Below are 25,036 nucleotides of genomic sequence, written 5' to 3' on the forward strand. Positions count from 1 at the left end.
TGCAAACAAAATACATGTTCTAAAACCAACATAGTTCCCCTGTTTCATCTTCTCAGCATAACGCTACGTTAAAATATTTAAAAGACATGTTAACAGTCACCCTTTTATGTCAGTTGAAGTATTTTTTTCCTTTTAAAAACATATATATTTAATTAGCATTTACAAATAGAGCTAATAGTATACATGATGTCAGCCAGATTTGATTGCATTCAACAAGAAATAAGGTCAATTGGGACTTAATGCTGAATATTTATAACTGTGTTTAATATAAATATTGAAGAGACAGCCAGCATTTCACCAGGCTCACTTAAGTGCAAACTGCATCCCATTGAGGACAATTGCACACACACACACGAATGCACTCATGCTTCATCGTTGCTTAAATTTAGGGACAAAGATTATAAACCTTGATTTGCAACAATTTAGCCACTAGGGGGCGTCTCTCAGAGGGCAGCTTTAGCAAGGGCTCCCAAAATCTAGAGATCCATGTCACTCAATATTTCTCCACTGTTTTGAGGTTTAAGATTTGAACAGTTTAAGCCTCTGTGCACACAGGCATGCACAAAAATTTATCGTGTATCACATGTTATTTTATGACAGTGATGAGGAGTGGTGTGCTCCTATTAGTCCACTGCTGTAACAGGTTCTCCAGACCAGGTAAGCATCTGAAGATGCTGGTTGTCAGCATCGCCCTTGAGCCAGTGTACCAACTGGACTCATGCACTACAGCCCGACTGGGCTAGGCGAGCTGGCTAGCACTGCCAGAGACCTCCTTTCCCACAGGAACAGGTCACAGTGCTGTGGACTCACAGCTTGGAGCTGAGAGCACCGGATTCACTGTCTCAATAATACAGTCGTTGCGCAGCAGCGTTTTGCAGAGTCTTGCAGAGTATAAACCACTCGGAGAGCAGCTCTGTAAAATATCCTCCTTTTATTCTATAACTACAGCTATAATACAAAACTATATACAGAGCTAAATATTCTGAGCATACATCAATGCTACTTTGAGTGCCTGCAGCTGCTCTTAGCAGCAACCTTATCTCTAAACACGATCTCTTGCACTCACTCTCTCTCCGACACACTGACTGACTCTCTCTCTCTCACAGAGACTCACTACCTTGACTAATTAAGTAGAGAGCAGTACATTGCTCCTCCTCTCTGTAGAGTCAGCAGAGACCTCAGGAGATCATCAGGAGATTCTTGGGTATGGGAGGGGTGAAATCTCCTCATCCTCCCCCATTTCATCCGACCATTCAAGAATCTTTAACATAACTGCAATTTGCACACACACTCCAAAAGTTGTTCTCTGCTTACAACTTTGGTAACATATTTGCAGTACTATTCCAGCTTGCAGAGGGATCTTGCTAAATGTGCTGTTCCCTATTTGTTTCAGTGGAAGGACCCATCCCACATGCACCCAGCAATACATGCATGGACTAAGTGGCTCGATTTACATGATTGGGGATGCTGTTCTGGGTATGGGATTTCCATGGGGGACACTGGGTTGGGATGGAAGGGGGTGGTCCCTGGATTTGTTGTGCAAAACCAGATCTGGCAGGTAGGGTTGCATATGCCCGGAATTTCCCTGACATAGCCGGTATTCAGCCCTCACAAACAGTGTCCATGCAGAAATCGCTGGAATGTCTGGGGAAATCAAGTTCAGCAACTTTTGTGCCCAGATTTTCTCTTTTTGAAATATGGCAACCCTAAGGACTTGCATAATTTGATAAATATTTCTCTCCTTCAGTTGTTTAAAAGCTAATCTTTAGCTCCTATAAATGTGGAAGTGAGGGTAAACTCTCACATTTGGGCAAAGCCCAGTGAAATTCTTAGAGCAATAGATGGGGATTTTATTAGCTCTCTGGGGTACCTCTGGAATATTAGTGAATGGGAAAAGGCTTTAGGGCCTTACACAGTTTCTTCTGTCTCCAGTAGGGATGGTTGGTGGTGGATTTTATTCAGTTGTCACTTAAAGGAAAACCTGCTTAAACTGCACTTTCCCAAAAAAATGAGCAAACTGAAGCACAGCCATACTCTGACACCTGCCCTTATCTGAAATTTGCAGGGCAGATCTGCAGCCAAGTAATATGTACAGAAATGCATATACTGAGGGTAAAGCATGCATAAAAATGTATATATTAATACAGCATACAAAAATGCATTATCCTCAGGGATAACCCATTTGCAAAAATGGGTATATTATACAAAATTACATAGAGACATGTTTATATTAGAGAGCCAGTGTGGTGTAGTGGTTAAGAGCGGTAGACACGTAATCTGGGGAACCGGGTTCGCATCTCCGCTCTTCCACATGCAGCTGCTGGGTGACCTTGGGCCAGTCACACTTCTCTGAAGTCTCTCAGCCCCACTCACCTCACAGAGTGTTTGTTGTGGGGGAGGAAGGGAAAGGAGAATGTTAGCCGCTTTGAGACTCCTGAAGGGGAGTGAAAGGCGGGATATTAAATCCAAACTCCTCCTCCTCTTCTTCTTCTTCTTCTTCTTCTTCTTCTTCTTCTTCTTATATTAGGAAAAATCGGCATTAAAATTATGGTTAATTTTCAAGAGTAATTTTTAATATGGGGGGGGGATACAAACTGGTATACAAATGTGGATAACTTAACTTGAGATTGAAAAATGATAGAAATTATAATTGGCAGGTCCAGATATCACTAGGTCTACATTACAAATGCATAACAGTTTCAAGCCTATTTACATTTCATGGCTCTCAAATGAGCAAATCATTTTGTGGAGGAAGCTAGGATGCCTTGGGATCAATGAGATGTGATAGGAAAAGGTGTTGCTCCCATTGGGTTCCTGGAAATGTAGCTGGTGGGGAGGCTGCACAGGGAGTCAATCTGGGGAGGCTTCAACAAACAAACAAACAAACAAATCTAGAACCAGAAACCCTTGGCCATGTCATATGGGTACATATGGCAAGTGGCAACCCCCTTCCTAAAATTTTGGAGAGTTCTCCTCCCTCTCCTTACACCCACCCAATGCTGGCTAGAGGTAATTGAAGCTGTGGACCGAAACAAGAGGGAGGTGGACACCAGGTTGGCAAATGTTGAGGTATTAGGGCATGTTGAATTTTTCGACTTTCATATTCCCCAAATGAGGGGTGCTAAAAAGTTGTAACATGACTTGGGAATCCAAAGCATATTTTGGGTAAATTAATATGATTTCATTTTGCTTGGTATATAACTACATAACAATACTGACGTGTGTGTGTTTTTTGCATTTCTAATAATTTTAAACTTGCCTTATTAAAAAAATATTGTGGGGGAAATGTGTGGAAAATTGCATGAAAATAATTTAAAATGATTGCTAAGTACTTGCAGTTATATTACTTGTCCATCAGTGCTGCTACTACTACCATCCCAACCATTGGGAATTGACCTACAATGACTTCTAAACAGAGAACAAGACTGGGGACGTTTGTGCATATGAGCAACCTAATTGGAACTGGCAGAGAGTTGTTGCCCTCTGAACTCCCAACTCTGCAAGGCGTCATGACGTACGGGCTACTGCTAAGAGAACAAAGTGATGAGGATGTCAGAAACTACCCAGCAGCCAGTCTTGCAAAAGACATTCGCCCTAAAGTGGGAACAAGCAAACAGTTCTTTTGCCACCCCCATTGTATATTCGCAAGTCACAGTCATAAAGAAGATTCAAGAGAACTGGGAGCAAGCCAAACACATATCTCTTGGTAGAGAAATGCTAGATGTCAAAGAGGCTTTCACTTCAAAACTCGACAAGCTTTTTGACATCTTTAATTGCAAGTGTAATTTTTTTCTCTGCTCTGGATTTTGCTGCCCCGGTTGCAAAGAAATTAAGTACACCTTCCACTTCTAATAAAAAGAGTACAAAACATCAGAAGTACACAATGTTGCTATGCAGAGCATTGGATATGGAGTTGGCCTGCGTGCTACAGCTGCCATCACCACTGCTGCCTTTATGGATGCTGGCTTGATCACTGGAGAAGACCAGAGACTTGCCGTTGATCACAATAAAGTCAAGAGGGCCCAATAAAAGGTTATGAAGTCCCTGGATCAAGAATTTGACGGTCTTTTTCAGAAGGGTGATATTGACTGCATCTTCTTTGACAGCTGTGAAGATACAACTAAAGTTATGCTGAAAGCAGTTCCACATCATCACAGGAAAGCATTATTCAGTGTGCAGTGAGCCTGACGGAAGATACCTCTACCACTTCACTCCAGACAAAAGCTCAAAGAGGGGAAAACAAGGTAATAATATTGTAGATTTCCTAAAGAAGAAGGGCATTGATTAGAGCCTGCAGGCCACTGCAGGTGATTCTACAAAAGTTAACACTGGCTGGGAGGGTGGTACCATGAATCAGGTAGAGGTCAAGCTTGGTTGTAAGCTGAAGTCAGGGTAGGTTTCAGGAGGACGTCCGCAATAACTCACATGGTGTCAGTGAAGTTAATTCTCTTTATTCAAAGAAACAAAACAGCTCAGGAGGTCAGGCCTAGTGAGCCCTTCTGAGGAGATCTTGCCCCAATGAGGCTGTTGCGAGGACTGAAGGCCCCCACTGTCCCACAGATCTCTAAGTCTCTTCCTCTGCCAGGTCCTTCCCAAGTAATCTAAGACTCCAATGTTTTGTCTCCCTTTGCCCAGCTGCTTCATACCTCTTCTGGTTCTGGAAGACATGGGGAGGGGGAGACAGCCTGGCTTCCTCACAAGCCTGACTCATCGCTGCCTCTGGTTTTGGACTGCTCTCTACCAGACACTTCCTGCTCACTAAATAAATCCTGCTACCTCTTCAGCTTCCAACACCTCCTACTGTGTATAAGACTAGTTTGTTTTCCCTTAAAAAGAATGTCAAAAATTAGGGGGGGTTATACACAGGGCCATCTCCCTCCATTTTCTTAAATCTGAGTCCCCAAAAATAGGGAGCGTCTTATACATGGGCTGTCTTATAGACGGAAAAATACAGTAGTCCTTCAGTCACCAAACTCTCAATTGGAGAGCCTCTTACTTCGCTGAGTGACAATATTGTAACTAATCTCTCTACTGATCAAGTGTATGGGTATTGGATCACACAGGTCATAATGATAGGAATACATGAAATGGATCTGGACCTTCTTGATATTGATCCAGAGAGCCATTCAAAATAGTTAACAATAAGCAAACAGGCTTTGCCAACAATTCAGTGCTCAGCATGGTATGCTTTCAGCAAAATAATAATCCAGACACCCTTGAACTCAGATGACAGTGAGAAGAGGAGAACTGGTGTCCAAAAGATTGTTGACTTGGGGGGCACTGAGAGAACCTTCTGTATGTCTGAGGAAGACGCCTTCCATGAACCCCAGTGTTTTGTCCCTGTTTGAGCTGATCAATTAGTCTGAATGCGTATATGAACCTCCTTTGACATGTCATCTTACTACGGTGGAAGTGAATAAGTTTATTGCTGAGCCCATGAAAGTTCCACAACGGCCCTGTTATGCTCAGTCTATAGAGAGGTGTGTGTAACAAGTCACAGAGGCAGCAGGGCTACATCAGAGGCCAAGAAGCGGCTGATGGCCAAGGACGAAGCCAAGCAAGACTTGATGAAACTTGCTGTTTAAATTTCTTATGAACTGATGTCATTACTTTCTAATATTGCTGTATGAGTACAAAGTAATGTTGTATGCTCAGTTGGATATGCTTTGTGCAGAGAAACTAACTTTTTTATAGCATTGCCCACATTTTCAGAAACTAAAATTAAAATTCTTTGGTTTTCCAAGAACAGTTTTTTAATCAAACCTGGATTTACCAAGCTAAATGTTGTCCAGTCGCAAAAATAATGGCATGTTTGCATTCCTCACACCCAAAATAATATACATATAAGACCCCCCCTTGCTGAATAAATTTTCAAAAATTAAGTTTCACACCCCAAAATGACATGCCCTATGAGGTAGCAAATGACATATTTCCCACTAAGGCAGAGGTGGAGAACCTATTTCTGTCCAAGGACCACAATGGACAACCTTCTAGGAACCACATGCCAGTGGCGGGTGGAGCCAGTTGCAAAAGTGGGCAAAGCAACAAATATAAACTTTACCTTTGTCCAGTAGGCTAGTTTCTAAACACACACACACACACACACACACACACACACACACACCTTTATCCTCCATAACACAAGCCAGAGTTCGTGGCTCATATCAGAATTCATAGACACTTTTCAGCCAGGCACAAAAGCACACAAGGAGGGTGCTAAGAAGAGCTAGTGAAGGAGCTGTGGCTGTGAAGGGTGTCCCAAGGTCCAGACAATTGGTCGCTGGGCCTGAGGTTCCCTACCTCTGTGCTAAAGTGATCCACCACCATTGTTTTAGAGTGCTTTGCCATCATTAAATGACACAAATATTTCTACAAACGCTTTCCCCAATGCCAAGACAGCATCAGATCATTCCCCTCCTGCACATCTCCCACAGAGGCCCAGCCTTTTCTTATTCCAGCTCCTTCGGGATACTGTAACCGACAAGGTAGAAAAGGATTCCAGAAATAAACACTAAGGGGACTCCCGCTGCTGCAAACATGAACGACCACCCGTAATAAACGTTCACAGGAGTATCGTTGAGGCATCTTTCGCTTCTTTCTAGAAGTATGTACTTTGGGAGATCGGCAGCAAATTCCTTCCACATTGCAAACATGAATATGAGCAGGGCAAATAAAGCACCTGAGAGAGAAGAAGAAGAGGAGAGAGGCTTGGTTGGTTTGATTGGTTTGATTATTTGTATTTCTATGGCACTTCCTACTCAGATGAATCCCAAAGTAGCTTACAAAAACAGGGCCCCTGAAGACAGGTGTTTTGTGAGGACAGGGTTGTGGTTGTATTCTGCAACATGTCATTGGTGCAGTAATCATGCATTAGTGGTGGACCTATGCTAGACCATCCACACACCATTCTGCACTATTAGTTTGTTCTACAATGCTTCCCTGATGTTACCACATTATTGGTGTCTGAAGGGGCAATATTGCTCTATAGCGCAACAAAATCAAGACAAAGTAACAAAGCAAACCCCTGGAACATCTGTAGTATGGAAAGTTACAGGATTCCAGCAGCAAGCTTTTAGGAGGGAGGATCTGTTGCAATGTTTTGTCCATGTTTTATGCATGCTATGCAAAGCTATTGATATAATTCTAGGAAGTGTGACCAAATTGCATAAAAGATTACCTTGTTTCTATTCTCTTGCGCTGCAAAAGTCACGAATTCCTAGATTTGCATGAGGTGCCATTATCACTCTCCGCATGTTGCTGAACTTGTTTCTTAGCCATTGGTTTCAGATTTCTAAGATACACTTTGCAGTGATCATGTTACATACCCTCTTGCAATGTTTGGGGAAAGACTGTTTATTTATTGGACTTTTCCAGATCAGAACACAGGGAGGGTAATATTTTTATACAATCCAAACAAGAGCAAAAGTTTATAAAAACTATATATATATATATATATATATATATATATATATATATATATATATAGTTTGTGCTGTCTCTTCCTCATAAGGTGGAAAGTTCAGGGTGGCCTAAAAGGGCAGGTTTGCCACATAGGAGATGGGTACCAAGGAACAGAAGGTACATAGGGATGGGAGATACCTTCAGTTCAGTTTGCATTTTAATACAAAACTCTTTAACTCTTTAATTCACATTTCATGAAAAAAATATGCTAACCAAAATGCTTTTATCCTTCAGAATTTGAACTTCTCTGCAGTGCAGTTCTCTAACCAAATAATGTGTGCCAAAAGGTGTCTATTAGGAGAAAATGCATTATCTGAGAGGGAAATAATATGCAAAAATGCATATCATCTAAGGGGGAATTGCTTGCAAAAATGTATATATTAAGGAAATTTGCATACAAAAATTCACATACCAGGGGATATTTGCATTAAAATGCTGATATGTGAGAGGTCTGTATGTGTGCTGTATATGTGGTGAGTGTGTACATGAACACATGCAAGGAAATGGCCCTTGTCCACTTTGGCCATGCCCACAACTAACATAATGTGGCCCTTGAAGGGTTTGCCAATTCTTGATGGGGCTCTTAAGCCAAAATAAAAGATTAGACACCCCTGCTCTAATTGCTTATTTCCATGGGGCAGGACTGGTGGGAGATGTTTGCATTGGCAGAAGTAAGGTATAGGGGGAGTGAGTAGGAAAGATATGAAGGATGGGAAGCACACACACACACACACACACACACACACACACACACACCCTTTCTCTCTCTCTCTCTCTCTCTCTCTCACACACACACACACACACACTTTTTTGAAGGCACCTTCTGGTTTCCAGGCCAGATAACATCTCCTGGAATCCTGTGTTGGGACTGATCTAGTCTTTAGTTTTACTCATAGCACAATTGTATGCATTTGTTCAGCTTTGCTTTGTGGCATTGGCTGGCTGCATATATTGACAGAACTGATCCCTTCCTTTCTTTAAACGCTCTCTGCCTCCACGCATTAGGGCCTGCGATTAATTGAGAGTTTCCATTTCAGTGTTGATTTAGGTCAATGGTATCTTCTGGGGAGGGGCTAATTGCAAGGGCGTTGAACCGTGCTATGACACCTTTCGCCTTTAAATTCTTGCAACAATTGTCTAGGGGCTGACTGCGAGCCTTCCTAACTCCTCCTTCTCAGTCAAAGGATGGTTGCAACTTAATTTCAAGTAAATTGTTCACTAAACTCTGTGCCATCCTTTCTCGCTTCATAGCATCGTGAAACCTTGTTGGCTAATTGTAGAGACAAGTGGATGAACTCCAGACTCTCTTTAGAACTTCTGAAGCCTGTCAATAATTTGCTAATTACAGGGAAAGTGAACTTTCAAGTCCCCCTTTTTCTCACCTCCTTGCCTAGCAAAAACATCCAAAAAAAACTAAGAAAAAATAATGAGATGCTGATATCTTTCTTGGCAATTCATAAGTGCAAATGCATATGATATATGAGCAGCTTATAGCAGCCACAATATGGAACTATTAACTTTGAGAGAACAATTTGTAATATAAAGTGTTGGCTATCTCTCCCCCACCACCACCACCCTCCTTCTCTCTATTATTTTCTTTCTTTAAAAGGTTTGATGGAACTCCGTCAAGGACTGGGAAGAATCCCTGTGAGCCAGGCCACTTGTTACACTCATCAGATACAACTAGATCAAGTCAAAGGTCTATCTGGTCCAGCATCTTGTTCTACGGCAGCCAATCAGATGACTATGGGAAGTCCACCAGCAGAATATGACTGCAACAGCAACTCTCTTCACGTTGCTGTTACTGATTTCCATTAATTAATGGTTCCCATTAATTGGTTTTCAGAGGCATGTGGCCTCTAACAGTGGCATTAGAACATAGGCATCATCATGACTTAATAGCCTTAACCACCATGAATCTATCCAATCCACACCCACCCTGGGGAGTGTCTCCAGGCTCTTGATTATTTTGGCTGGCCTTTTCTGCACCCTTGCTAGCTCCAGTATATCTATTCTGAATGGAGAATGTTCAGAGTATTCCAAGTGTTGCTGCACCATAGATTTGCGTAAAGGAATTCTGATATTGGCAGTATTATTTTTGATCCTTTCATATGATAGGAGGTCTTTCAGGTGCATGTAGAGTGTCCAGGTGGAAAAGAGGGCAGGACTCATGCTCCATCCATAGTATTGTGTAGAAGCAGGGATTTAAGCAGGAGGGGGATCTTTTTCACCCTGAGAGCTGCTTTGCCTTCTGAGCAATCTTCCAAGGGCCACTTGCCAGTTCTGGGCAGGACTAGACGTGAAGGTTGATGGAGCAATTGTTATAAGTTTTGTCTGTGTACAGTAGGCTAGTTTCGACACACACTCACACACCCCTCTCTAGTCTCCAAGAGAGAGGAAATACTGTAGTTAAAGTATGCATTCCACCCAGAGCAAACATTCTCTGTGTGAAGCAGGGTCAATGAGGGGTGTGGCCCAGGAAGAGTTGCGGGGGCCAACTGGGGAGATTTGAAGGACCACATTTGAGTTTTCCCACCCCTGTGATATGACATACATATTCATGGCCTAAATTCCAGCTCTAATCCAATAAATCTGTTAGTCTTTAAAATATACTTGGTTGGTTTTTTGCTGCTGCAAGGCTACCCCACTGGAAACTGTTACATGAATTTGCAAAGAAAGCCTCTCTCAAGTTAACTGTCACATGTCAAACATGGTTAAGAACACCTCATGGCAAAGCAGTTCTCACAGAAAATGTGTTTCATTATCTGAAAAAGCAGTTGGCAACACAGCCAGTAGCTTGGTAGGGATAAAGGTCTCCAAGAGAAGATAGCAATAAATATCAAAAAGCTTCCAGATCCATCTGCTGAATAATCTTCTCAGCCTACAAGTGTAGATGAGCTGGTTCATTTTGAAAGGGTGCCTCCGGAAAAAGCCACCTAGAAAGATTTTGTTAAGGTAGCTGGCAGGTTACCAGGCAGATGCTCTAAAACACGGTCAATAATTGCCTGCCATTCTTAGAAAGAAAGAATGCAATGAGATGATCAAATCTTTCCCTACTGAAGCCCAGTTTGTAATTGAAAAAGGTCTCTGCTGGCACAGCATGCAGTCCTACCAACTTCTGTCACTTTGAACCTGAGATCCTGCTAGGTTTCAAGACACATTCCCCTTCTTCTGACTTTGAAATCCCTAAACCTTGCCCATGTTTTAGTCACTGGGGGACATTTAGGGATAGGAAAGAAATATGATTCAATTTGCATTTATTTGTGAACCTATCTAATGCAAAAGTAACTGTCAGGGGTTCAGGAGCAGAGGCACAGGGAAGAGAGGAGATGGAGAGCGAGGGGGAGGAATCCGAGGGGAGCGTAGGAGGTGACAGTGGTCCGAGGGACTCCATGAGCCTCTCCAGCGAATCGGAAGATTCACAGAAGGGGGCGCCAGTGGCAAGGGGTAGCGGGTTCCCAAGGGGAACACCCCAGGAGCAAGGGGACAGCAGGGACTCCCAGAGCAGTAGTTGGAAATCAGGACCAGCTTCCCCACCAGAGCGGAGTGGGGGGGAAGAGTCCCAAGCATTGGGGCCAGGGCATTCCCCACCAGGGAGAGAAGACGAGACAGGGCTGACCACGCCTCCATCGGAGAGTCGGACAACGGGGGGGGGAGGTCAGATCCGGCCAGTGTCCCGGAAGGGGGAAGCAGTGACACAAGTAGCGTGACGGTTAGGAGAAAGGTCACTGGGTTGGCGCGAGAGGCAAGTTCAAATGTACAGGAGCGCGGGACAGCAGAGAATGAGGATTGGGAACCGGGTCCTAAAGCCCGCCGGAGGCAAGGGGAGGAGCTAAGCGACTCAGCGTCGGAAGAGTCCAGAAAGGGCAATGCCCCAGCCGGCAGAAGGACCCAGAGGAGAAGAGAGCAGCACAAGAGGTGGAGCAGGGCTAGGATATTAAACTGGTGTCAGGGGGGAGGAGACTCAGACGGGACTTCGCCGATCTAGAGTGCAAGACGTAGTGCTGCACGCTGTGGCTTTGAAATGGATATTGGACTTTAATAAAGACTTTTGTACATTACAACAGCCTAGCGTTGGTCCTCTGTGAGCTGGGACCTAGGGGCAGCTCTGACAGTAACATACAACAAAGTGCATTATATTAAGGGGAAGTGCTTTAGAAAAATGCATATATTAGGCAAGATTGCTTTCATAGCATACATTAAGTGAAAAAATTGCCCTAAAATGCTGGTGGGTTGCTTTTTTTAAGCACACAAAATGATGTGAAGAACTGTATTTAAGATTGGGGGAAAATGAGAAACTGAGAGAAACTAACGTTGGTGGATTTCCTCATCCCTAGAGGTGTAACACAGTGTCATTTCCTGATCACCATATGCAGACATACACTTCAGGTCTGATCCTAAACCTCTGCTGGCTTGCAGGATATCCTCAGAAGAAGAAAAGGCTAAAGAGTAATCCTACCCAAATCTGGAGTAAAGTCCCTGAAATGGTTGGATGGTGCCTCGTACACCTCCTCCCAGCAACTTCTGCAGCCCAGCTGGTGACAAATGTGTTACTCTGCTTTCCTTTGCTCCACGTCCGCGAGGCTGAGAGGGGAATCTTGTGGTCTGGGAAGCCCAGGACCTTTATAAACACTGACCTGGCTTGCACCCCTGGGAGGTCACTTAGGTGCTGCTAATGCAGCCATTAGACTTCACCTCCATTGTCTCTTAGGGCAGATGGATGCCTCCAACTTTCAGGTGTGTTTACAATTGCGGTGTTAAATGCATAAAAAGACAGACCAGTTGCAAGAAACTTCCAATAGCCTTCTAGAGTCTATTGTCACACACGGTCACTACATGATAAAGAAGCTGTTCGGTGGTAATTCAGCTACCACAGTGAACCACAATAATATAGGCCAAAAGCTGAAAGGAGAAGGCACAGGAGACATGAAAAGCCTCAATAGCACTTAACAAGTTCATTCTAACATTACATTGCAGGGATGGTGAGTGGAGCAACTAGGGGCAACAACACTTAGTTTACTTTTTTAAAAAAAACACACCTAAAAAACACCCTTCATCAGTGGTCCCCAAGCATCTGTGGCCTGCGGACACACTTGGAAATTTTAGGAACTGTCACAGGCACATCATAATAGTGGCAGTGCTCAGAACTCCTATCTGTAATAGAATCATAGAATCATAGAGTTGGAAGAGACCACAAGGGCCATTGAGTCCAACCCCCTGCCAAGCAGGAAACACCATCAGAGCACTCCTGACATATGGTTGTCAAGCCTCTGCTTAAAGACCTCCAAAGAAGGAGACTCCACCACACTCCTTGGCAGCAAATTCCACTGTCGAACAGCTCTTACTGTCAGGAAGTTCTTCCTAATGTTTAGGTGGAATCTTCTTTCTTGTAGTTTGGAACCATTGCTCCGTGTCCGCTTCTCTGGAGCAGCAGAAAACAACCTTTCTCCCTCCTCTATGTGACATCCTTTTATATATTTGAACATGGCTATCATATCACCCCTTAACCTCCTCTTCTCCAGGCTAAACATGCCCAGCTCCCTTAGCCGTTCCTCATAAGGCATCGTTTCCAGGCCTTTGACCATTTTGGTTGCCCTCCTCTGGACACGTTCCAGTTTGTCAGTGTCCTTCTTGAACTGTGGTGCCCAGAACTGGAAACAGTTCTCCAGGTGAGGTCTGACCAGAGCAGAATACAGTGGCACTATTACTTCCCTTGATCTAGATGCTATACTCCTATTGATGCAGCCCAGAATTGCATTGGCTTTTTTAGCTGCCGCGTCACACTGTTGGCTCATGTCAAGTTTGTGGTCAACCAAGACTCCTAGATCCTTCTCACATGTACTGCTCTCAAGCCAGGTGTCACCCATCTTGTATTTGTGCCTCTCATTTTTTTGCCCGAGTGCAATACTTTACATTTCTCCCTGTTAAAATTCATCTTGTTTGTTTTGGCCCAGTTCTCTAATCTGTCAAGGTCGTTTTGAAGTGTGATCCTGTACTCTGGGGTGTTAGCCACCCCTCCCAGTTTGGTGTCATCTGCAAATTTGATCAGGATGCCCTTGAGTCCATCATCCAAGTCGTTGATAAAGATGTTGAATAAGACCGGGCCCAAGACAGAACCCTGTGGCACCCCACTAGTCACTCTTCTCCAGGATGAAGAGGAACCATTGATGAGCACCCTTTGGGTTCGGTCAGTCAGCCAGTTACAAATCCACTGAGTGGTAGCATAGTCAAGTGCACATTATATACCTACCTCAAAACAAAACACAGACCAAAACCTCAGGCAACACCCCCTTCCCAAAATCAGAATTAGGGGGTAGGGGGCCTTGGCAAGTCTGAGGGCTTACAGGTAGTATGTTGGTGACCTCAGTCCTGAAACACTGTCGTGACAGGGTCTTCTATGTAAAAAAGAAATATGGCTAGTGTGTATTTGAAAGTTTTTCTGATAGTGCTAGTGGATTTTGTTCCCACCACCACCATGAATTTTCCTGTCCTTTGTTGTTGTTGTTTAGTCATTTAGTCGTGTCCGACTCTTCGTGACCCCATGGACCAGAGCACGCCAGGCACTCCTGTCTTCCACTGCCTCCCGCAGTTTGGTCAGACTCATGTTTGTAGCTTCGAGAACACTGTCCAACCATCTCGTCCTCTGTCGTCCCCTTCTCCTTGTGCCCTCCATCTTTCCCAACATCAGGGTCTTTTCCAGGGAGTCTTTTCTTCTCATGAGGTGGCCAAAGTATTGGAGCCTCAGCTTCACGATCTGTCCTTCCAGTGAGCACTTAGGGCTGATTTCCTTAAGATTGGATACGTTTGATCTTCTTGAAGTCCATGGGACTCTCATTCCCCCCAAAAAATACAAATAGGGTGGCAACTGGAGGATGATGTATTTTCACTCAATCAATCAATCAGATTATTATTTAGGAGCAGAGAAAGTCTCTACTTTAGGGTGTAGGCAGAATCCGCATTTCCTGTCTCAGAACTTAATCCCAAGGCAAATTCCCCCTCCCTATAAATTACAATCACTTTCACTTTTCTCGAAGGAAAGATCTCTGGGACACGTAAGTTAATTAAGGATGATCTGCCATCCATATCAGATGACAATGACAGTTTCCCCCTTCTGTTGTCATTCCAAATCCTAAGGCTGTGAAAGAAATACTGTTGATGTTATTGAATGTTATAAGATGGCAATGGATTCGTATTTTATTCTTATTCTTAGAGTGAATGGTGTATAAAATGATTTTGCAGTTCATTGATTGTGTATCTTGCTGTCAGAGCTTTTGCTGCTGTTTATTTTATTAGTTATTATTTATTAAATTTGTATACCGCCCTATTCCTGCAGGTCTCAGGGTAGTTACAGCATAAAGTCACAAACACAAAATAAAAGTAAAAACAAAACAAAAAACCAATAACCACCCCCCCGCGCGCTCAGTCTATTTTATAGTTTATTTTATAACTTCTGTTGTAATTCATTTTTGTTTTCCTGTTTTTATGATGTTTTATGTCTTTAAATTTGTAAGTTACCTTGAGACTCCTTATTTGTCAAGCAATTCATACATTGAATTATTATTGGGTGTGTATCCAGCTACAAATCTACTCAGAGTTGAGCCACTGAAATTAATGTCCCCTAGATTAGCCAAATTCATTAATTTCAATCGATCCGCTCGGAGTATGACTAACAGAGGATACACAATAACAACAGAAGCAGCAGCCAGTGTAGATAAACATTACAGAACTCTATTCAGAGATTCAGATGATGGTCCAGATTATCTCATACAAAGACCTTTGACTAAATATTACTGGAACAATCATAAGAACAAGTTTGGATTAAAGTATTTACTAGATGTATTAATTGTACTTTGTACAATTGTATTTTGTATCCTCCTACATTTGTTTTATTGGATTGGAAGTTACGTTTAGCTGCCCTGAGAATTTTATTGAAGGAGCAGGGTATAAATCACATATGCATTATGTGGAGAATCAAATATAGGTGTATAAAATTCAAGAGTCTCTAGATGAAATGGATTGGCTAGAGGTTCGGAACAGACAAAATAAAGTACTTTTCACACAGTGTATAATTAACTTATTGCAACATCCTACCGCTAAATGTAGTGGTGTCTGCTACCTTAGATGCCTTAAAAAGGAATGAGGAATCAGCACTGTGGAACCTGTAACCCTACCAATGTTGTTGAACTACAATTCCCATCATTCCTGACCATTAACAATGCAGGCTGGGGCTGGTAGGAGAGGGGCTCTAGTTGCATCTGTCATTGGACTCCAACCCCTATCAACCCCAGCCTGCATAGTCAGTGGTCAAAAATGATGGAAACTGTAGTCCAATGATGTATGAAGGCCACATCTATTAGCAGCAATGAGCAGCGATATGAATGGCACCTCAACAGCAATGAACAGCAATGAATGGCACCTCAATTATTCAGAAGTAGGAATAACCAAATCTGTCAATTTCAGTTTCTCTCAATTCTGGCTTTGTCTTTCTAACAATCTGTGAGTTTGTCTCACACACAGCTCATTTCCTTTGTTCCCCTTAATGGCCCATTACCCAGGCAATCACCTCATCAGGAATTTAGCATGGCTTATATTTTAACACTTGTTGGATCCAGGGGTTAGAAGAGCCTCAGCATACAGCCTACTCCCCACCCGCCTCAAAACTCATAACAACATCATAATGACCTTCATTCTCTGAGCGCTGGTGGCCCTTATACAGCGAAGGTAGCACCACACACCCACAAACAAGAGGGAGGAATTAGCGGACTCGGTGAGTTTTGTGGGCTTGCTGGGATTCAAATCTGGGTCTCAGGATCCAAATCCTGGATAGCTGAGTTGGCTAGAACATACTGATAATGCCAAGGATGCCGGTTCGATCCCCCTTTGGGACAGCTACATTGCAGGGGATTGGACTAGATGATCCTCAGGGTCCCTTCTAACTCTACAATTCTATGATTCTATGAAATCCAACACTCCAACTACTGTGCCAGAAAGAAGGAAAGAGAAACTAACCAGTGGTCAATACATGCACCTTTCTCTTTATGAAATACTGTGTAATTTATTATGAGAACACCCATGTGATTTTTTTTTTAAAAAAATTGCACACATTCAAATTCATTCTCAATCTCTCTCTTTCTCTCTTATGCGCATGCGCGCACACACACACACACACACAGGCTACACAAAGTGGGAATTAGCCTCAGCATCCCAGGCACCCATATATCCAATTATCATGAATTGGCAGCTTACCAGCCGTGATGAAGAATCCGCCTCCTACTTTATAGAACCGTGCACTGACAAAAGGCACACCACACACCAAGAGAAATCCTCCTACAAGGCTGGCGGTGACAGCCAGCACAATGAAGGCTGTCCAGAAGCCCCTGTACACTGCGCAATCGGAAAGAAGAAAGTAGAGGGGAACGCTGAGTAAACTCACATAATCGGATCTCCTTTCAGGAGAGGCTTTTAGCAAAACAATTTGTTCCAAGTTTCTCCAGCAAACAATTTGGGGAAAGTCGGGAGGGGGGGGGGAGAGAATGAAACAAATCCCAGGATTATCATCAGTAATTCAGAATCAGCTTCTTGTCAGTTTTATGGAGCTGCTACAATGGATTCAGCTGATCTCTGCACCCTAACTCGCAAGCATAACCAGGGTGCATCATGTGGTAGGTATCATGTTATACACAGAACACCAGTGCTGAATAGCCATGTCCCTTCTATGTTTACAAACATGATAAATGTATGATCATATTTCATGGGGGGGGGGGTTGGAGCAAAAGAAGAAAAAGGAGCAAAAGAAGAAAAAGGTATTGGATTTTTCTTCTTCTATTTCATGGGGGGGGGTTGGAGGAGGTGATTACAATTGCAACCATGGTATGCAGAGAAAGGGCCACAGCCAGAGTCCATGGCACCCTACAGGTGATGTTGGACTACAACTCCCATCATCCTTAACAACTTGCTATGTTGGCTGGGGATAATGGGAACTGTAGTCCAGCAACATCTGGAAGGCACTGTGTTGGCTACCTCTGCTGTAGCTCAGTAGTAAAAGCATCTACTTTGATTGCAGAAAGTCCCTGGATCAGTCCCCACCATCTTTGGGTAAGGCTGGGAATGTCCCAACGCTGGACATATGCTACCAGTCAGTGTAGGCAATATTGAGATATGAGCCAATAATCTGACTCAATATAAGTCTGGTGTTCCATTGTTCATTAGGACTACAGTGCAAAGGCAAAGGGTTAAGCCCTCTTCCCAGCAGAACAATGGATCAACAATTCAGGGTTTCACACAGGAATCTTTCTCAGCCATTTCTTTGAGATAAGGGGGCTTTGAAGCTTTTGCATGCAAAACATGTGCTTTACCCCTGTGCTACTATAGGCCTTCCCTGTTTACTTAGAAGTCAAGTTGGGTCTATACATGCAATAGAAGAAGGGGAGGAGGAGGAGTTTGGACTTCATATCCCGCCTTTCACTCCCCTCAAAGCGGCTCACAATCTCCCTTCCCTTCCTCCCCCACAACAAACACTCTGTGAGGTGAGTGAGGTTGAGAGACTTCAGAGAAGTGTGACTGGCCCAAGGTCACCCAGCAGCTGCATGTGGAAGAGCAGGGACGCGAACCTGGTTCACCAGATTACGAGTCCACCATTCTTAACCACTGTACCCGAGGTGCTAGGATAACAGTAGACATTCAGTCTATGGGGTCAAATTTAACATGTGCATACCTGCAGTTGCATCATAGGAGGGGTGAGGATGAGGTCCAAGTGCAATAGGCATAGGAAACAGGTAGCCATGCATGCAATGTTTTGGATGTGCTTGACTCGCTGGAAGAAAAAAATAGAAAACAGGACAGTTGTCTGCTGCCTCTATGGTTTAACAGTCACGGTAATCAGGTCTACAAGGGTTCTAATCATGCATCTGTAATGCAAGAACATCTAAAATATGCAAGCTGGCAGTTATCAGAGCAACTGTTTAAGAATTGGTCCCATGTTTGCTTATTTCCTACCCACTCTGCCCTTTCCCCTTGTGAGTCTTTTTGTTTGTTTTTTAGATTGTAAGCCTGCAGGCAGGAGCTGTCTTGCTTTTAATTAGGGCTGCCGTACATCCAGGATTTCCCAGACATTACCAGGATTTCAAAGGTGGAAGTGACGTCCAGGGGGAATTTCCGGAAGGCGACAGTTTGTCCTGGATCTTCGGCAAATAAACAAAAAAATGCATTTTGGGGGGCCAGACACTGTAATACCTATTCTTTTCTACTGTCCATTGTACAACCAGCTATGCAAACACGTAGTCTAACATCACTGCACAATGGAAATATCAGATTCTATCTGTCTGACATTAACACAAAAGTAACTGCAAGGGTGGTTGAGTTTTTGTCAATAGTATCTCTCTGAGTGGTGAATGGCACTATTTAGTGGGAAGAAATCCCAATGAAAATCCTCATTACTATATATATATTTACATGGCTGTTTCTTTAGGAAATCATTATTCTCTCTGTTTACAATGTCAAGGCTGTTTGTGTCATTGCCGCCAACATGGCACCATCCACACACAAGTAGAGGGTAGCAACAAGCTTGGGAAAATCTCCGTTTTTACAAAAGTACAAAAAATCTTTAGGGGAGGCACAGCATGGGAGATTCCCAAGCAACCCAATGAGGATTGAGCATGTTCAATGCCCCTAGAATACTGACTGATGGGAGGAGATAGAAAATCAGGGGGAAGTGGGAATGGAATGGAGGGTCCTCAACCCCAAGCAGATGCATTCCACACTACACCTTTGGGTCACATCCACACCAAGCATTTAAAGCACATTCAATGCACATTTAAAGCATATAGCTTCCCTCATAGAATCTTAGGAAATATAATATTCCCCCTCACAGAGCTACAACTACCAGCACCCTTAACAAACTACAGTGCTCAGGATTCTTTGGGAGAAGCTGTGGGTTAAACCACAGAGCCTAGGACTTGCCGATCAGAAGGTTGGCGATTCGAATCCCCATGACAGGGTGAGCTCCCGTTGCTCGGTCCCTGCTCCTGCCAACCTAGCAGTTCGAAAGCACGTCAAAGTGAAAGTAGATAAATAGGTACCGCTCCAGCGGGAAGGTAAACGGTGTTTCCGTGCGCTGCTCTGGTTCGCCAGAAGTGGCTTAGTCATGCTGTACACCGGCTCCCTCGGCCAATAAAACGAGATGAGCGCCGCAACCCCAGAGTCGGCCACGACTGGACCTAATGGTCAGGGGTCCTTTATATACTTTAAATGTGTGTTAAATGTGCTTTCAATGTATTGTGTGGGTGTGACCTTTGTTGCATTTCCTACTTTGTTCTAAGCTTGATGTGGTAGAAGCTATCATAATCTATTATCTCCCCACCACCACTTTCAGGTAGCACTTCACCTATTGATTGAATTCATCCTGCATTGCCTGGGAATTGACCTAGGAATAGTTACCATTTTTGAGTGCTGCAGTGCCTAAGGATGGCATACTTCCGAGGAAGTAGAGGGGCCATTACTGCAGAGGTGTCCCATCAATATTAATGTCACCAAGGCTTATCATGATGAACGGTAATAGGATGAATGTTCAACAAATTAATTAATGATTATCCACTTTACTTAAAAATGCTTCCCACAAAATGGGGGGCACCTTATAATAAATGGACATTCGTTCGTGCTAAGTGACTAATGAAATTTCAACTGCATTAATTATTGCATCTGCAAAAAGCGGCAAAATGAATTTGCTGCGATCGGTCTCATTAATGCAGACACAAAAAGTAATAAAAGATCTCTTGGTTATCAAGAATATCTTGCGCTATGGGAATGGGCTTCAAGTGATGTTTAATTTGATCATTTGACTTAAGGTAATATCATGTTATACAACGTTTTATAATAATTAGGCTTGGATGGCCTCCATTATTACATTAACGTGGCAATCCAGAACTATCTATACTTTATCGATGAACGCTAGAAGTACAATATAAGGAAGGCTATTAGAAGACTCAGTTGGCAGTTCTGTGCACACATACTTGGCATTGTGGGGCCAAGTGAAGTCTGCTTCCAAGTAAATATGCTTGGGATCAGAAGTCAGAATAAAATGCTGGTGAGTTTCTAGAATCAGGAATGTGGAAGAGCATACACAGAAGTCCTAGATAACTATCATGCTTATTTATTAAACATATTTATCTACTCCCAAACCATAAACTATCAGGTCAGGGATTCATAATAAAATAAAAAACACACAGTTAAAAGCGATTCAAATAAAAGCAATTGGCTAATTAAAACATCTGCAATGGCCTGATGTAATTAAAAAGACTTCAAGAGGCACCTGAAAGACAGATGTGAGGGTGACTGCCTAATAATCCCTGCTGGAAGACTGGTCCACAGCATGTGACCATTGACCCTCAATGTCCAACTTGCAGCTGAGGCCAGTCAGGCTTCTGTTACATGGGGGACAACAGCTTTCTTGGTGATTAAACATGGCTATAAGGGCTCAAGGGCTCAAAGTATGCTTTGTCCAAGTTATTCAGGGCTTTGTATATCAACACAAGAGCCTTGAACCTGGCTGGTTGCATATGGGCAGCCAGTGCAGGTGTCTTAGCAGATGCTATCAGTCACCTGCCCCCATCAGCAGACCAACTATTGTGTTCTACACCAGCTGGAGCTTCCAGACCAGGCACAAGGGCAGCCCCACATAGAGTGCAGTTCAATAATGCAGTCTCAAGGTTACTATGCTTAAACCAAAGCTGTTGGCTGGGTGGCAAACCAATCCGACAAATACGACTGCTGCTTTCAGTCCGCAAATGACACATAATTGATTACAGTTCTCCCACCATTTGTACTAAGCTTCCTCTGCAGTGAAATGAATGGAGTAGAATAATGTAATCACAATGTATGTTACATAATTTTGCCACAGTGGACTGTGAGTTGAATAATGTCATTTTTGGTGGAAGGTGAACTGCAGTGGAATAGAAACAGTGACACATGTGATTAATACAGGGCAGGATGAAAATCAATGCCTTCTTGGCTACAACCTCAACAGAAGCACTCTTGTTAGGTAGCTACTATATACTGCAACACTGTGTTGCCGATTCCACTTGTACTCACTAAACCAGAAGTTCCATATGGTCTCCTTGTAATCTTCACCAAAGAACCAGCACCGCCAAAAGAAACCTTCATGGTGAAATGTAAGAATTCCTTTTGTCCAATTTCCCGTCCCAACCTATTTTTAAAAAATGAAATGAAATTCCAGGAGTTCTATGAAAATTATTGCATTCCATTTAGCACAGAAGCATTTATTCATTTATATTTGTATCCCACTTTTCTTGTAAGATACTGTATGGGGTACTGCCCACTTCATTTTATCATCACAACAACTCTTGGTAGATAGGTTATATTTTTAAACACGGTATTAATAGGCAGATAGTGTTAAAATTGAGCTTGAATCCCTAATATACCAATCACTGCTTATATATACAGTACAAAGACAGAGCATAATAGCTAGCCAATGTGTGGTTGTTTATTAATTTAAATGCAACTTTTGGACATCATTCTCCAAAACCCAAACGACTACTTTATGTACACCCAAGGACTGGAAACATTCACAGTGTGTTTTGCAGGTGTGTGAGTGCTGTTTTCTCATTTTTTTAAGCAGCAGTCCATTTCCCTAAGCCTTGTCACAAAGTCAAACTGTTTCTGAAGGTCCTTCAGTTTCAAAAGGGGATTGTCATGCAGAAGGAGAGGTGGGGGAAACCATAGGAAAACTTAAGCCTTAAAAGTCTGGTTGGTGGGCACAGAACAAGCAGCCTGGTTCTTTGGATCCCAGCCAATGTTTTAAAAGAATCTGGGTGTGGGGTTAATAATATCTCATTCCAGCAGTTGGAACAAATACACTGGGTAAAAGCATGTTTTGAACTGGACCTCTCCCCTGCTTCCTCCTCCACTTGGAAAAGTGAGTAACATGCCAAAGAAACTGGAGACACAATGGATGGAGTTGAGAGAATCCCCAAGGACATTTCCTACATTCACACAGTCAAGGTTTGCTATTTGGCCAGAATTTTACAAGCCTGGCTGCTTTTTGCCCTCTAATATTATGCATATTTACTTTGAAAGTAAGGCCCAGTATGTACAATCAGATTACTCCCAGGTAAGGGTGGATAGGACCTTAGGCTTAGCCAGTTACCAGAACTGGAGTATAATATTGGCTACAATATGTCCTTGTTTTTTAGCAGGGGTGACACCAGGTTAAATAAACATTAGCCGAGTCATTATATGGGTTTTACTGCACTAATTCATCCATTAGATCTGCATGTAAGGGGGGGGCACATAATTCTAAGGAAAACATTGTATTTTCTTTGCAGATGACAGTGACTGATGGTAGTCTGGTTGTTTAAGAATTAATTTAATCTGAATATGTCAGGTGAAGAGAGAGCATGCACGAGAGTTTCTTATTTGGGATCAAAACTCTCAATCTCTTTCATTTTCCTCTCCTTTCCAAGAGCATTCTCTTTTCCCCTGGTAATGGCGCATTAAAGCTACAGAAGGTTCTTCACAAACTATTTCTCCAGGTTTACCTCCTCAGTGTGATAGGTGCCGTTCTCAGGTATGAATCCTCCACACGTCTCCGTCGCCAGGAGCCAATAATCTGTCCCAAAGGCTACAAGAAAGAGAAGGACCCCAAGGACTCCGATGATCCCTGCTAAAAAGGCAGCTATTTTGATCTTCATGATAGAAAGACAAAGCAGGAGGGGGTGGGCAGCTCAAAACTCAGCAAAGGAGGAAGAGAGTGTTCTTGTTTTGGGAAGAGGGAGAGGAAGGGAGGCAGAGAGAGAGAGAGAGAGGAGCAGGGAGTAGAGAATGAAGAGTAGGGGTTCTATTTTAAGACACAGATCAGCATCATTTCATGACTGGTATTCATTTCACAGGGCACTAAGGAGAGAGCTATGAAAAGCTGATGACTCGGGTCTACCAAGCAGCTAAGGCATTAAAGCACACCCATGTATGTATACTTTGAACTTTCAATCTGCATCAAGGTAACTGACATTCTGTCTGAAAAAGAGCTGCATGCTGTCACCTGCACATATTGCAACCAATTTCTCTCATAAAAATAGAGAAAGTGGAACCTGCAACAAAATGTTGGGAGTCCAAGATGTTGCTGTGTGGAATTCTCCTATTCAGGGTTCCAGGCAGGCAGATGCTCCAGTACTGAGCAATGGCTCTTCCACGAACCAAATTACTCAGAAACACAATTAAGTCTGGGGCTCCTGTGGGCAAAAAACGCATCAGCTCAAAATCTCCTGCTCCAAGGAAAGCAGACCAATCATATGAAAGCAAATCTCATTTCAGAGTCTCCCTACACCTGACATCTCAACCCAATCTACCTCAAACAAATCACATGGTGCCCAAGAATAATAAATCTATTTGATCCCCTAAAGCAAAAGATTCCATAAAGGCCTCTCCTTGCCACTCCCCACTGGCAATGGAATTAAATAACTAACAGTTTGCTAATAGTAGAGTTGACCCTGACTGAAGAAGAAATGTGTTTTGGTCCCCACCCCACCCCCTTGGTTTTATAGTGCTGGTGTGAGGTCCTTGTAGCACAGCTTCTTTTTCTACACATGAGAGGCCTTTGCACAAGTAAGAGGTGAAGAAGACTTTACTGCCATTGCACTAAGTGTTCCCAAGTGAACACCTATTTATTTTCTGCTTTTAAAAGTCAACCAACTAGAAGGGCCACTTTACAAAGAATCATAGAGTTGTACCTCAGATGTCGAACAGAATCCGTTCTGGAAGTCCATTCAACTTCCGAAACATTCGACTTCCAAAGCTTGGCTTCTGATTGGCTGCAGGAAGCTCCTTCAGCCAATCAGAAGCCGCGGAAGCCCTCTCGCATGTTTGGCTTCCAAAAGAACATTCAAAAACCAGAACACTCCCTTCCAGTTTTCGGTTGTTTGAGAGCCAGAACATTTGACTCACAAGGCATTTGGGAGCCGAGGTACGACTGTATGCCAGGGAAATTGTGCTCAACAGGGAGCTGGAGCCCAGCCCACTAATGCATGTGCCTTACAAGTATTTGCAAGCATGTATATGCTGCATTCAATCTTCAGATTTTTAGGTGTACTCTTTAAAAAAAAAGCCAAAAGGTACACAGCTAAAAGATGTCATTGCTATTCCAGTGAAAGAAGAAGAGAGAGGATTTCAGAGCTGTGTGAGTGAAATGTGTGTGGATCAAATGGCAACAATTTATTTCCACACAGGCATGCAGTACTCAATGACACAGTGAATTTAAACACTTTTCTTAAGCCTGAAACTCCACAGAGAATTAATTTGCCATGCATTGAGATCCCAACTTTTAAAGCATTTTCCACTTAACTGTGGGATTTCGAAATGCTGGATATCAAAAGAGATCATTCTGAGATGGAATTGGTGTTGCTTTCGGTGTGAGGGACCCAGAGTTGCAAGGCAAAACTCAGGGCCAGCACAAGACATTTTGCTTTGGGGTGGGTGGGTCACGTGCCTGTGGTGGGTGGGGCCACAGGTAAAGAGGAGTGGCCAGTAACAAAAGTGGGTGGGTCAGTGACTATGACTCTTACCTCAG

The 25,036-nt window shown here is 43.1% G+C and overlaps 1 protein-coding gene across 1 annotated transcript; it reads right to left on the reverse strand.

Annotated features, from left to right (window-relative positions):
- Positions 1-4,800: 4,800 nt before the first annotated feature.
- LOC309334018 (transmembrane protein 182-like) lies at positions 4,801-23,295 on the reverse strand. Its single transcript, XM_081848188.1, has 5 exons — positions 23,013-23,295; positions 21,547-21,661; positions 18,176-18,274; positions 16,708-16,845; positions 4,801-6,679 (listed from the first exon to the last, which is right to left on the reverse strand). Exons 1-5 carry the CDS (start codon positions 23,163-23,165, stop codon positions 6,450-6,452), a joined length of 735 nt encoding a protein of 244 aa, XP_081704314.1. The 5' UTR covers positions 23,166-23,295; the 3' UTR covers positions 4,801-6,449.
- Between the last annotated feature and the right edge of the window lie 1,741 nt (positions 23,296-25,036).

The sequence above is a fragment of the Podarcis erhardii genome, assembly GCF_964252035.2.
Source record: "Podarcis erhardii genome assembly, chromosome: Z".
Taxonomy (NCBI): Eukaryota; Metazoa; Chordata; class Lepidosauria; order Squamata; family Lacertidae; genus Podarcis; species Podarcis erhardii.

Excerpts from the sequence above, each read along its gene's own strand:
- LOC309334018 (XM_081848188.1), bottom strand. The coding sequence starts at position 23,165 with ATGAAGATCAAAATAGCTGCCTTTTTAGCAGGGATCATCGGAGTCCTT. Across the intron at positions 21,662-23,012 it reads GCACCTATCACACTGAGGAG|GTTGGGACGGGAAATTGGAC; the intron begins GTAAACCTGGAG and ends TTTTAAAAATAG. Across the intron at positions 6,680-16,707 it reads CGGATTCTTCATCACGGCTG|GTGCTTTATTTGCCCTGCTC; the intron begins GTAAGCTGCCAA and ends CTTCTCTCTCAG.